At 43.4% G+C, this 14584-nt stretch overlaps 2 protein-coding genes across 4 annotated transcripts in view; one reads left to right on the top strand and one right to left on the bottom strand.

The window, feature by feature from the left end:
* Positions 1-789: 789 nt before the first annotated feature.
* NDUFV3 (NADH:ubiquinone oxidoreductase subunit V3) lies at positions 790-9217 on the bottom strand. 3 transcript variants are annotated; one of them, XM_054654494.2, is made up of 4 exons: positions 9068-9217; positions 8891-8969; positions 4743-5684; positions 790-1068 (listed from the first exon to the last, which is right to left on the bottom strand). In XM_054654494.2, the coding sequence occupies exons 1-4, from the start codon at positions 9116-9118 to the stop codon at positions 920-922; spliced, it is 1221 nt and encodes a 406-aa protein (XP_054510469.2). In that variant the 5' UTR covers positions 9119-9217; the 3' UTR covers positions 790-919. The 3 variants fall into 3 exon arrangements, with proteins under 3 accessions (XP_054510469.2, XP_054510470.1, XP_077027384.1); XM_054654495.2 differs by lacking the exons at positions 8891-8969; positions 9068-9217 and adding an exon at positions 8713-8880; XM_077171269.1 differs by lacking the exons at positions 8891-8969; positions 9068-9217 and adding an exon at positions 7007-7361.
* The window catches only part of WDR4 (WDR4 tRNA N7-guanosine methyltransferase non-catalytic subunit), a 21259-nt gene continuing 15868 nt past the window's right edge, over positions 9194-14584 (top strand). Inside the window, exons 1-3 of the mRNA XM_054627811.2 lie at positions 9194-9351; positions 11776-11838; positions 12596-12742. Of these exons, the coding sequence (XP_054483786.1) occupies positions 9230-9351; positions 11776-11838; positions 12596-12742 (332 nt within the window). The 5' untranslated portion in view covers positions 9194-9229. The remainder of the gene's footprint in view (positions 9352-11775; positions 11839-12595; positions 12743-14584) is intronic.

Below are 14584 nucleotides of genomic sequence, written 5' to 3'. Positions count from 1 at the left end.
CGTGCATTGAGAGGTGCCTCATGGCTCACATTTTCTGCAGAGCAAGGCTGAGGCTGGACAGCAATTTTAACTTTTAGTGTGGGGGAAAAAAAGAAGTGGGAAATTAAACATACTCCAAACAATTAGTACCAGGAGCTGTTTTTACCCTTATGGTGTTTTCATCACATTTAAAAATAATCATTCAATAGAAATAGGTTTTTTTCCTACAAGTTTAATCAACACAGTAAAAGTCTATTAGGAACTGCCCACTGAGATTCTCTTACATTTAAAATGATTTCAATTACTGCTGGAGCCCCCAACAGATGATTAAATAAAGTTCTATGTTCTGTTCTCCCTTTACAAGAGCAGAGGTTTTGAGATGTTTCAATCACATTACATAAACTTGCATTCCTCCACTAACACAAAACATTCACTCTTGCCACAGGAGACAAACACTTCTTGTGCTGCTCCCAGCCAATGATTTGAACTCCCAAATCCAGAGTAAACATTACCCCTTCAGGGCTGGGAACATGCTTGTGTGCAAGGAGCACAGCCCACTGCAGTACAGTGACACCAAATGAAACATGGCCCATACTCCACAGGAGCTGAACCCCACAGGAATCTTTGATGTGGTCCTGTAAGAATGGTCACTATCCAAAGTTTGGAGACACTGAAAAGTCAAAAAGACTTTTTTACACTATCACCAAATAATATATATGGAGAGGTAGAAAAGATACTTTTATTCAGTGATGATTCATTTGCAGTTCACTCATAAAAGTCAAGAAGTGAGGGACTCCAACAGCCAGGAAGAACTGTTCAAAAGCCCAAATTATTATGCCTTTATTATTTATTATCTGATTTCAATTATACAGATGAAGCAACAGTGCTAAATAGAACAATTCCCCATCCTGCCTGGGTGTTTATTGAAGGTGTGGCTCTCTCAGTGCCTTGGTGATGGTCTTCCAGAGGATGGCTGAGGCTGCCTGTACTTTGCAAGGATAGCAACATAATCATGGAAGGTGAAGGTGTGATAGTCGTGGTGCTGCAGGTTCTTGTAGGTGGAATTATCCAACTCCTCTGGAGCTGGCTCTGTGAAAACAAACAGCAACTGGTGACTATGAGGATGCCACACCAGAAGATAATGTTTTTAAGCCCTGAGTCAGCCTTCATAAATTGTCAGATCCCTCGTCCAGTCAATATTTGAAAGAAATAAAAGTCAGCAACTTGAAAAAAGGGAGAAGTTTACTGAGTCCAGCTGGTGCCTAAGGCAGCACATGCAGTGGGGAACAGGGATCAGCACAAGGCATCTCGTACAGGTTTGAAACCCAAACCACCACCTAATGCTGGGGGTGGAAAGGGCAGAACATTCCATTTATCTCTGGAAGACATATGTCTGCATTTCCTGGCTCTCTCATATTTGCCTTGGTTTTCATTCCAGCCAGAACAGTAGGTGACATTCTTGGCAAACCAGGAGGGGCAAAGGAGCAGTACAAGTCATGTATCATCCTGTCAGACCACGAGATACAGCTCTCAGAACTGCTTTACAGATTGAATTTTTGCCATGGGGAGAAGCAATGGAATTAGCAACATCTCCACCATTTAATTTCAAATGTGGTTATGCCAAACAGTAATCTATCAAGAGCCTTTGATGTAAATTTCTTTCCTTGTAAATATAATCTTCTAACCTTTGTATTAACTCTCCTTCAAAAAAGAATAACCCAATAAAGTTATTTAGAACTCATTACTTCCTCTAAAGCCAACATAAATTCTTGTGCTTTTGGAATATTATGCAGATCTAGGCAGTATCATTTACATAAAAACTTACACAGGCTGATTTTACAACCAAGCAAATTGCAAGAAATAAAACTTTACTCCCAGTATTAGTTTATTCTTGTATACCCAGAGTTTTAACAACAGAAGAAGACACACAGTGTAGTGAAAAGCTTTGTTGTATAAATTTGTATGTGGTGGCTCAGGTTGGATTGTATTAAGCCCTTATTTTAACAGGTCCATCTACAATAAAAACACAAGAACTTGAACACCAGGATTTCCCTTTACTTATGACATAATTAATGCAGTGTGAAGCTATCAGATTAAGAGAAAATATCTGTAGCATTTAGCAAGGCTTGCTTATAAAACTCAAGGTAGTAAGTCATGGTTTCAGCAAAACATGACAGGAAATGCCCCTGTGCCTGCTGCTCAGTTCTCCTGACAGAGCTCACAGGAGATGAGATGCAGGCAGAAACAGCAGATGATGCTCTTTGCTGCAAAGAGCCCCAGGAACAGGCAAGGGGAGGCAAGAGTAGCTCAACCTGCAAGAGCCAGTTCCAAACTCAGAGACAGATGTGCAGGAAGGGAAGCAGATGGAGCCTTGCTCTTCCTGCCCAAATACACTGCACTTGGCTTCTCAAGGAAAAATTTATTCCTGAGTTCATCCTCCCCACACTTCATCCTTCATCTCTGCTTTGTCTCCTAAAGAGCAAGCACTTCTTGGGATGCTCTTCTGAAATGAATCACAGGCCTATTTCTGAGCTCCCAGCTACAACTTTGCTCCTCACTCAGCAGTTCAAGGCAGCAGTTTTTGCTGACTGCTCTACAAAGGGATGACATCACCTCAACATCCAGGTTTGCATTGAGAAAAATTCTTTTTACATCTTTTGTGTGGCTGCTGCAGAGTTTGCAGACTTAAGGACACAGGGGCAGGGCAGAAGTAGGAGTTACAGGTGGTACAGTCAGCTGTGAATGTTGAACAAGGAAAAGCAGTGGCTGCTCTCAAAGAAGGAAGAGAGAACAAGATACATCTGGAGACACCAGAAAAGAAAAATGTTTGAGCATCTAGAACTCCACTGTGGATGAATGGTGAGAAAAGCATCATCTGTAGATAAAAACAAAGAGCCCTTCCCAAATTTTTGTTATTTTTAAAAGAAAGCTTATGTTGTTGATTGCAAGAAGGAACAAGCAAATCAAAATATCATTTGCCAACAGTGCTGTATTTTGGTTTTTAAACTGCAGAATTATTTAGGTTAGAAAAGACCTCCAAGGTCGAGTCCAGCACTGAGTGCCACTTCCAGTCATCTGAGCTGCTGTCAAGGAAGAAGGAAAGGGAACAGATGAATTATGAGCCACCTAACCCCTGAAAGAGAAGGCAGGCCTTTCACTCAGCACCATCTCCTGGAAGCTGCCATACAAATGCAATTATTTTGTCCCTTAACCTTGTCAGGCAGTTCAGAGTCACAGAATGGCTGAGGTTGGAAGACACCTCTGTAGGTCAGCTGGTCCAACCCCAAATGCTGGGGCAGGGTCAGCTACAGCAGGAGACCCAGGCCCCTGTCCAGACAAATTCTGAGTGTCTGACAGGATGGAGACCCCACCACCTCTCTGTGCAACTTGTGCAGTGCACCATCACTCACAGGAAAGAAGTGCTTACTGATGTTCAGGCAAAACCCTGTGTTTCAGTTTGTACCCACTGCTTCATGCCCCACCACTGTGCACCACTGAAAAGCCTCACCTCTGTCTTCTCTGCACTCCCCTTCTGCTATTCCCACACATGGATGATGTCCTGTCTAAACCCTCTCTTTTCTGGGCAGGACAGTCCCAGCTCTCTCAGACTTTCCCCACAACAGAGATACTCCAGTCCCTCCATCATTTCAGTGGCACTTTGCTGGTGTCTGTCCAGCATTCCCACATGTCCCTTGCACTGGGGAGCCCCAAAGTGAACTCTGCACCCCCAGTGCACCTCAGCAGGGGAGGAGCTGCAGCTCCCTCAGTCTGCTCCTCCCAGGTCACCCTCGGTGGCCTTTGCAAGGTCATGTTGCTGGCTCACGTTCAATCTGCTGTTCCCTTGGCCCTCAGGGCTTTTCCTGAAGGATGATACCCAAGCAACCTTAAATTAATGCTGCTTTTACTTCCAGCAGGCAAATTCTTTAATTCAAAGTAACAATGAGAAGAGGGGTCTCAAGAATGGCAGATTTATACTGCCTAAGATGAAAAGCAGAATCTCAAGAGATCAGGACAGAGAGACATCTGCTACTGAGATAGACAAAATGAGATCAGCAGGACCATAAATGAACAGGATGGCAGTAAATAAGAAGGGAAGGTCAGACAGGGAAGCACAGCTGAGGAGATGATTATGTGATGGTGTTTCCTGAAAACACACCACTGTCTCCTCCCCAGCCCTCTACAACACTGACTCACTACTTCCACACTTGCTTGTTGCTTGCAACCTTCCAGCCTCAGAATCTGTAGTGCCTGTTTCTGGCATTACACTATGATTTCTCGAAGTCTTCTGAAATCTGAAACACTGACAGCTTGGGAAAAAACCCATCAAAACAAAACCCAAAAAAACCCCAAAACAAAACCAGAAAGATGGCAGGGTTTAAGCAACAATGAGATGGCACCAAATTTGACTCATGAGAATGGCAGCCATCAAATCCTTCCAAAAAAAGAGAAGAATGAAAACAAGTGTTGTCATATAAAGCCCATGATTTTGCTCACAGTGGAAACAATCTTGATTCCATTTTATAAGTAACTGTTTTATGAAACTATAAATACAGAGAAATGAAACCACTTCCTTTCCCAGCATAACTGGAGACTGAGTATTACTGACAGCTTATAACAATTAGCAATGAACAATTTATCTTCCAGAAAGTCACTGCCACTCTGCCAGCTTCAGTAGAAAGATCAGAGAAGATGTAGAGACCCTTTAAAAAAGTCAAACCCTAGCCCAGATGAACCAAAACAGTTCAAGCAATTTAAAGCTGTACCCTCTGTTGTGCTGCTTTCTCCAGCCTGGACTCCTGCTTCCTGCATGGTCTCCTCCTTTGCTGTGGTGCCCATCACCAACGTTGTGCTTCCAGAAATCTCTTCCACTTTAGGAGCAGTTACTCCTTTTGCCTCCTTCATCTTTTCCTTCTCTCCTCTGGATAGCAGATCTTGCTTTTTGTCTTCCTGAGTCACTGCTGAGGCTTTCAGCTGAATAGCTGCTACCTGGGGTCCAATGGATTTTTCCTCCACATGATCAGATTTAGCAGTGACATCGGTCAGGTCCAGACTTTTCACCACATGTGGTTCTAAGCCCAGCTTCTGTTCTTTTGGAGGGGATTTTACTTTGGGGTCTCTTGCTTTGGATTTTGATGTTTCCTGGCTGACTGATGTTTTAGAAAATTTGACCTGCTTTACAGGAGACACGTCAATTTCTGGTTTGCGTGGCAGCTTCTTAATTCCATATTCTTTGAGGGATTTCTGGGACAATTTCTCTTTTGCCAGCATTGATGCCTTTACTGCTATATTCTCAGAAAAGATGGGATCTCGTCTGGGAAACTCAACTTTAGTTTTAGTGGCAACTTCTGAATCACCAACATTTTCATCCTCAGAATCTGAGCTAGAATCTGACTCTGAGCTGGATGAAGATGAAGACTGTTCCTCAGCTAACTTTTTCCTCAGGCCTCCTCCTGTTGCAGGCGTGGTGAGGTTTTTGTCCTCACGGGAGGAAACAACTCCTCGCTGAGGAAACACAACCTGAGTTTTTCTTGGCATGGGCATCCTCGTGTCTTCAGCAGGTTTTGCAGCTTCCTTGAGGGTGGTACTAGAAATGCTCTCACCTTTGTCTGCAGACAGCAGGTGAGAGCTAGAAGACAACATTTTACGAAATTCAACTGGTGCCTTCATGGCAAGCAGCTTGGTGCTCCCCTGTGGTGCCGCTACATCTAGGAAACGGCATAAAGAGGATTATCATCATTGTATCTGACATCACTATCACTGATCTTAGTCACACAGTTTTAACTTTCAGAGATAATCTGCTACAAAAATAAACTGAAAGTAATTAGAATGCTAAATAGAGGCATTGCAAAGCAGGAAGTTTTTAGATTTAGGTTAAAGGAACTGGAGTTCTACTAGCACGTAACAGTTTTTGCTGCTGCGATACCAAAACTCGAGAGATAAACCCTCGTGTTCCTCACTTTGCCAGACCCCTCCAAGAGCTGGTTTTCCCTGTGCCTCAATTCTGCAGCACTGGAGAAGGTCTGCAGACACTTCCCTATCCCAGGTGAGCATTAGGATGGCTCAGCCAAGCTCTTCAAGCACTGCTGCAGACAAGCCTGGTCTGTGAACAAGCCAGGGAAGCAGAGAGACAGTGAAGAGACACAGCCACAGCTGCTGCAAGAGTTACCCTGGGAGCAGAGGGCAGGGATGACTCCCAAAAGGAAAAGCAGCAGAGTAAGAGATACCTGAGGCCATCCATGAAAATGTTACTTGCTCTCTGTCCCATGAGCTGCCCCCTGAGGTGTGCCCCCACAGCTCAACACCATTTCCCCAAGACCTCATCTCCTCCAGGCTTCACTCCCTATTTCTGCTTGGAGACCTCTTTGTTAAAGGGCTCACAGAAGATCTCCTGATGCTCCACGTTTGTTTCTCTCAGCTTCTTCTCCCTCATGGATACCTGCACTAAGCTAAACTCTCCAGACAAGGAACCAACATTTGAAGGAGAAGGCAGCAATTTTCAGGTCCTTTCAGGGAATACATAGTATCTCTTGGATGCTTATTATTATCCTCAAGAGGCTGTGCAACAGCAAATACTGTTGTGGTTACAGAAAACAGGAGGTCAAGGAGGGCTGGGAGCACACTAAGAAGATTCACCACGGCTGAAATTGGCTACAGTAAAGCCAACTCCATTACAATTGCACCACTTCCAACCAGCAGCAAAATTCAACACACTTCCAGCCTATTATGCAGATTTTTCTGCAGAGTTTGGAAATCCAGATCTACTTTATATGCCCATAAACCAAGTACAGCTTTCCCCTCACTGGTATTGTGTGGTAATACCTTGTATGAATCAAGGAGTTATTACCATTAGCTCTGAACAGAAGCAAGTCTTTAGCAATGTCTAAATGAAAACATCACAGAAGAGACAAGCACATGAAAATAAAAGCAAAGTATTTAAGAAAGAAATGCAAAGATTTATGACAACAAAATACAAGAAAAGAAGGTATCAAGTTTGCAGGTAGTATTTGGAATAATTTCAAGCACATACTTCTCTCTGGCAGATGGAAGGTGCAGGATGGGAAGGAAGGGCAGGGGGAAGCAGGAGGATGGGCAGCCACCTTTGGAAGAGGTCTGACTCCCTGCACAGACTGGCCCAGCCAAACAGCAGCCAGCCTGCAGAAACTAACACGGGAGGAAGCGTCACTCAGGAGGGAAGAGTTCCTCAGAGAGGCAGAGAAAAGGTTAAACTAACACAAGGATGCAAAAGGAGGATAGGAAAGGGAAAGCTGAGCAAAACCTGAAGAAGTATTAATGTTAAAACACCCTAAGAAACCAAGAGGGCAGGAAAAATTCAACTTGACCATTAGTTATTGGGATAATACTTTAAACAGTTCAGTTTGGATAAGTGAAAATGATAGATTTTATGATTAAAAGCTGAAACATCCAACACAAGTGATCCACTTTAGTTAAGGTATTTCAAACTTTGCAGCAGCTAATCTGTACCTGCATCACTTTGCCAAAAGAACAACACCCCCAAATCAGTGACAGAAACAGCATTCCCAGATGTGCTCCTCCTGCATCATTCCCAGCACTTATCTAAAGGCTGATCACACTCAGAGAGGTGACAGGCAGAAATCACAGCTCTACTTCCCATCATTGACTCTGTGTGTAAACACAACCTTTTTATCAAAGCAAGGAAAATTTGCACATCCTGTTCCAGCCAGAATCTGGCAAAGGCAGCTGCATCCTATAATCTTAATTCTATACATCTTAATTAACCTGGAGTGCTTGCAGGGGAAGCAGCTGGCCTAAGAGGGCTCCTGACACAAATCAGACCTGCAGGACAGTGAATCCAGAAACTGATACCAAAGTGCATCTCAAACACACTTAATGCAAAAAAATAAATCATAATAAAAAGCAATTTGCTGGTCAATGAATCTATGCAGTGAAGGCTCTCTTAATGGAACAGCCAGGCTTTTATTTGCTTTGGCATTTAAGAAGCTGGCAGAAGTCTGCCTTCAACTGCTCTTTCAGTGATCTTTTCTACAGCAGTCAACAAGTCTGATCACTCCTACATATGGTTCCATGGAGCTTTACTGTTTCAGCACCTGGATCTCTAATTTGGGACAGGAAACCTCACTGAACCACTGAGCCTCCATTTACACAAACAAGACATCAGTCTTTGAAATTTGTATTCCTGCTTTGACTCAGGGATAAAAGGGGCTCAAATACTCCTCAATTCAGGATGTAGGGCAGCATCCAAACCAAGGTTCAGGCTTGCAGATCCATGGGGCAAGAAGCATTATAACCAAATTTAACACACAGGGCCATGGCAGCTTCTTACACCGCTGCCTGGAGCTGCTATTTGAGATATTTGGATTTTGGAAGTCCTTCTATTTTTTAAACCTGACAACACAAACATTTCAAAGGACAAGGGCGAACATCTAAAGTTGAAAACTAGATTTTACATCTCATTAAAAACACTTCCAGGGATGGGGCATCCACAGCTTCTCTGGCCAACCTGTGCTAGGGCCTCATTTTACTTTCACAGTAAAGAATTTTTTCCCGATATCTGACCGAACCCTAATTTCTTTCAGTTTGACATACACATTGAACAGTCTGACACTGCCCTATCCAGCTTGGCCTTGAATATTTTTAAGGTGAAGGCAAACAGGAAAGACGTGACAAATAAAACTATATATGTATATATAGCCTATGTATATATACTCCACACAGCCAGACCTTTACTTTTACCTTTATTACTACACGGTACATTTTATCAGAAACCCTCGTTTACATGGCGGTGACCTTTCAGTCCTTGTTCTTCCCAGCTTATGCAGGGCCTCTTCCGAGGCCTGACCTTGCCCAGCTCTCCTCACCCTTTCCTTTTACTGACACCCCGATACCTCTTACAGTCAAACCCCCCTCTTACTCTTTGGCGGCGGCGGCGGCGGCGCCGTCCCGGTGCCCACCGGCTTCGTGCAAAGCCCCCGCGCCTCCAGCTGCAGCACCTGCACGGCACAACACAACAAGAGTTAACAGAGCGGGAGGAAATCCCGACAGCTGAGGGGGTGCGGGGGCAGGAACTCTCCCGGAGGAGTCCCTTTACCTCGCGGCCCACCGCCCTCCCGCCGCCCCTCAGCGCCGCGGCCGCCGCCATCTTGCCCAGAGCCCGCAGGCGCCCCCGCGGCCTCCGGGTGGGCGGGGCGGGCGCGGGGTGACGTCAGCGCGGTGCGCGGTGACGCGATCGCGCGCGTGGCGGCGCGGGCGCATGGCGGGCGGCGATGGCGGCGGGCGCAGCCCCGGGGCCCGGCCGGCGCTGGCGCTGCGCGGGGCCCTGGCGGTGGCGAGCGGCGGGGGGCGGCTGCTGGCGGCGCGGCCCGGCCACGGCGGGTCAGTGCGGGGCGTGCGGGGCCGGGACACTGCGGGAAGGGGGCGGCCGGGCGAGTCCGAGCGGCCGAGGCCGCCCGGTGCCCCCTGAGGGGGCTCGCAGGGGCCCGTGTGGGCTGAGGGGAGGTGCTGGGGCAGTGCCGGAGCTGCTGGCCCTGCTGCGGGTCGTGCCTTTCCCGGCTCCTCGGCAGCGTTTTCTAGTACAGAAACAGCACTTTGAAACTTTTCAGCCTTGGCGGTTTTCTGTCATGGTTTGCTTCCCCAGGTAAACTGTAGCATAGAGAATATATAGATAAACACACACCTTATATATATGTGTGTTTATATATATATATATATATATATATATATATATATATATATATATAAAACACACATACATATATATGTGTATATATATACATATATGTGTATACACACATATATACATATGTGTGTATACACATATATGTATATATATACATATATATATGTATGTATATGTATATATACATATATATACATATATGTATACACACATATATATATACATATATGTTATAGCTGTATAACATAGTGTATATGTGTACATAACTTATAGAAAGCATATCTTATTATACATAAAACCACATTATTATACATAAACTGACATTGTTATACATAAAACATGCATTATACGTAAAACTATAAACTATATATAGTTTATATATATATAAGCTATAAAACCATAAACTATGCCTAGAATGTATACAATATTATTTTATATATAGATATACACACACCCTATATATATGTACACATACATATATTTATACATATATATTATAAATATATATTTATATATATAAAATAGTGTATGTATGTACCTAACTTATAGAAAGTATGTATTATTATACATAAAACTACATTATTATTAATAAAACCACATTTTTGTGCATAAAATCACATTATGCATAAAACATGCATTATACCTAAAGCTATAAATGCCTGGAATGTATACAATATTATTTTTTATATATATATATGTACACACACACACACATATATATACATATATATTGTATATATATAACATAGTGTGTATGTGTGCATAACTTATAGAAAGCATATATTATTATACATAAAACTACATTATTATACATAAAAACACATTATTATGTATAAAACTGTATTATTATGCATAAAACATGCATTATATCTAAAACTATAAATGCCTAGAATGTATATAATATTATTTTATATATAGATATACACACACCATATATGTTTATATATATATACACATATATATACATATATATTATATATATAACATAGTGTATATGTGTACATAACTTGCAGAAAGCATGTCTTATTATACATAAAACCACATTATTATACATAAAACATGCATTATAGCTAAAACTATAAATACCTAGAATGTATACAATATTATTTTGTATATATACACACATATATACATGTATAGTAATGGTGTATTTTATGTCCATAAGGAAGGTGCATGGAAATATCTCCAAGGTGGGTGACAAAAGGATGGTGCCAGACTCTTTCCAGCTCCTGCTGCCCAGTGATGGGGTGAGGAGCAATGGCCATAAAATAAAACACAAGAAGTTCCACCTCAACAGAAGGAAGAAGTTCTTTACATGGAGGTGGCAGAGCTCTGGAACAGCTGCCCAGGGAGGGTGTGGAGTCTCTGGTGCCATTCCAGAGCCATCTGGACACATCCCTGTGTCACTGTTCCAGGTGACCTTGCCTGGGCAGGGGGTTGGGCTGGGTGATCTCCAGAGGTCACTGAGTGATCTCCAGAGGTGCTTTCCAACCCAGATGATTCTGAGGTTCTGTGAGGTGTCAGAAGATGGGCCAGGCTCTGCTCTGTGGTGCCCAGCAGTGGGACAAGAGGCAAGGGGCAGAAACTGATGCCCAGGAAGTTCCACCTGAGCATGAGGAAGAACTTTTCTATTGTGCAGTGACCAAACACTGGACAGATTGTCCAGAGAGGCTGTGGAGTCTCCCTTTCTAGAGATATTCCAGATTCATCTGGACACAACCCTGTGCTGTGTGCTCTGGGATGGCCCTGCTGGAGCAGGGGGGTTGGACCTGGTGGCCCACTGTGGTCCCTTCCAGCCTCACCCATCTGTGATTCTGTGACTGGGTAAATGCTACTGGCAGATGTGCTGAGTCTGACAGAAATAACATTTATGCAAAATACAGGGTTACTTCACCAGCAGGGGAGGATTTCCTGTTTGACACGTGCACACAGTCCAAAATTTTAAACTTCTGCCACAGCTGTAGCACTCTGGGAGCCCACCTGGGCAGAGGTGGTTCTAAGATGGGGGGCAGTTGTGCCCAATAACTAAAATGAGAGAGTTTTACAAAAGAGTTGCCACTCTCCATAGTTAAGCATGGTTGTTCCAGTTCCAGTAATTTTAGCTTTGTTTTTCCTTGCAGTGATGAGAGTCTCTTCGTGTACGATTGCAGCAGTGCAGAGAAGCAGCCCTTAGGAGAGAAAGGGTGAGAAAATCTGCTCTTTTCTGGAGGGTGCATCCCTGAGCTTGTGTGGCTGTGAAGGCACTAGAAGGAAGCCACAGGATAACTCCTTGAGCAGGTGAAGGGTTGGTTTTGCTAACCCTGATGGATATGTATGGATCTGTTTTTTGTTTCTGTTTCATCCAGGGTTTCATTCCACAGTGCACCTTTTTTCTCTTTTTTTCTTAAAAAAACCAGCAGTGGCAAAATCAAATTCAATAATTCTGTCTCTTGTCAGTCAAGACATTTGTGGAAAAGTCGTGCATTTTTTGTTAGACATCTAAAACCAAAAAAACCCACAAAGCACTTAAGTAAGTTCTCCTCCAGATCTGTTCTGTAAGTCATGAGAATTCAAAACACACAAAAAAGTATTTTTCTTAGTTTAAATTCAAGCACTGGACATTGTTTTACTTGTAGCCAAACACGAAACATTTTACTGTTTTCCTCATAATTTATATCAAGATGTGCCAGCATCTTGTTTTTAGAAAAGTTTTAGAAAACTTTTAGAAAATTTTTGTTTTCTAAACAGGCTTTGATCCAGGCTTAGACCTGTCAGTTTCCTTTGTCTTGGTTTATTTCTTTGCATTAATGTCCATGTTGGCTCAACATTTCAAGAAGAAATAAAAGCATTTAATATAAAGTTTTACTTAGTTCCTCACACTCCTGGTGGTTTGGGAACAACCCCCTGAGGGAATGTTGTAGCTATCAGGTTGTGAACTGTTGGTCCCTTTCTCTCTATTAGGCAGGATGGAAAAGGGACAGATAAAGGAAGTGATGACATCCTGGCTTTTGCCTTCTCCCCATCAGGAGGTTATTTTGCCCTGACAGATGACAACAAACGCCTGATTCTGTTCCAGACAAAGCCTTCCTGGGAATGTCTTAGTGTCAGGTAAGGATCTGGAGTTATGGCTGATGGATTAGAGTTCTAAAATTGAACTATTTAGGATGTTGATATTTGTTATTACTCAGCTTCCTTTATTTATTTTTTTTTAATTCCTTCACACAGATAAATTTAATGGTTTTGGGTATTCAGAGTATTTGTCAAAAATTGATATGTGGTCTTCCCTCACCAAGAATGGGAGTGCAGATGTTTAATATCACTGTCCAAGGAAGGATAATATCTTTCCTTATCCTAAACACAGTGTTTTTTATCTTTAAGAACTAAAACTCTACCCACTCCTGGTACACTGGGGTTGGGCCTGTAAGACTGATGCCAGGCAGTTCAGTGAGTGCATTCTCTGTTCCTTCTGATTTTGAGGAGTTTTGGGGAGTTTGTGAACTTTCTAAAAACTTGTGATCTTTTCAAAAAACACATCTTTAGAGATGCTGCAGCTGCTTTTCTTCAGTACATTCCTCTTGAGGAAACAGCCTGTAGCTGTCCACCAGAGGTCCTCCAGTTCCAAGTTTTCTGCTGCTGCTTGTGACAATTCTCTGTAGAAAAAACAGGATTGTGAAGGGCTTCCTGAGAAAGTACCTGAGTATGTGGCATCTCTGCTTCTGTTGGTCTCTGACAAATGTGAGACCCTGGTTGCAAAACAATTCAAGTCTCTGTAGCTTGGCTCTGTGTGTAGGATACAGGATGGACCCTTGGGGTTAAACAGTGTTGTAGTGAGGAAGTGGCCATGGCATGAAGCTGTGCCAGGGGACATTTAGGTTGGGTATTAGGAAAAGGTTTTTCACCCAGAGTGGTTGAGCACTGGAACAGCTCCCCAGGGAAGTGGTCACAGCTCCAAGGCTCACACAGCTCAGGAAGGGTTTGGACAATGCTCTCAGGCACATGGTGGGATTGTTGGGGTGTCCTCTGCAGGGCCAGGAGTTGGACTCAGTAATCCTTGGGGGTCCCTTCCAGCTGAGGATGTTCTATGATAAAACCAGAAATTCTGTTCATTCTGTGTCCTGCCTCCCCTGCTGCCCAGCCTTGTGTGTGTCTTGCCTGTAACCATGCCACTGAATAATGGTTTGGTGTTTAGTTTCTGCTGAAGGTTTACCTAGGACCACAGATTTTTTTGGAATGTCATTACCTCATATTAGGAAAAGGGGAATACAGGAAAAAGGCTTTCTGCATGGATAACAATACCAAAGTTTGAGCTATGTGACTTGTGTTGGTGTTTTGTAGCAAGCTGTGTAAAGGTCTCACACAGTGCTGGCCTTTGGAGTCAGCTTGTGTCAGACAAAGGGGAACTTTTGAATCTTTGTGCTCAAGATCACAGGTGGTACAGTGAACTTGGAGCAGGACTTTCTGGTTGGCAGAGTAACCTTTTTTGGAGCTGTGTTGCTGTGATCCTGTTGTGATGTTCCTTTAAACAGCCACTAAAAAGTCTGGGAATTTCTCTCTTCTTACCTGAAGCATAGTGTATTGTCCTCTTGCCCCTCCACATGGCCACTGAACTTCAGAGTAGGTGAATATCAATATCCATTCCTGTGATCCTTGGTGCCCACAGTCCTGTGCTAGCACTCAGGATGTGTTTTCTGGCATCTGTGGTTCTTATATTGATCTGAGTAGTTGTAAGAAAGCTGATACCTACTACACTGGCAGCTGGGACTATGGGATGGTGGCAGATGATGAGGGAAACTCAGAGTTCAAGTTCAGAGCTTTGTCTGGACAAGGAGCACAGAGCCTGTGGCTCTGTGACTTGGGATATGAGGAGAAAAGAGTTCCAAGGCTCTCCATCAAGGGCTTCCCTTTGCAGTACAGAGTGGTAACTGGAGTAGCTCCTACACAGTTTCTAAA

Source organism: Agelaius phoeniceus, chromosome 2, assembly GCF_051311805.1.
Source record: "Agelaius phoeniceus isolate bAgePho1 chromosome 2, bAgePho1.hap1, whole genome shotgun sequence".
Classification (NCBI taxonomy): Eukaryota; Metazoa; Chordata; class Aves; order Passeriformes; family Icteridae; genus Agelaius; species Agelaius phoeniceus.
The sequence above is the reverse complement of the archived record's forward strand: the minus strand, read 5'-3'. Positions and strand labels throughout refer to the sequence as shown.

Excerpts from the sequence above, each read along its gene's own strand:
- NDUFV3 (XM_054654494.2), bottom strand. The coding sequence starts at position 9,118 with ATGGCGGCGGCCGCGGCGCTGAGGGGCGGCGGGAGGGCGGTGGGCCGC. Across the intron at positions 8,970-9,067 it reads GGAGGGCGGTGGGCCGCGAG|GTGCTGCAGCTGGAGGCGCG; the intron begins GTAAAGGGACTC and ends TGTGCCGTGCAG. Across the intron at positions 5,685-8,890 it reads GCCGCCGCCGCCGCCAAAGA|ATGTAGCGGCACCACAGGGG; the intron begins GTAAGAGGGGGG and ends GCCGTTTCCTAG.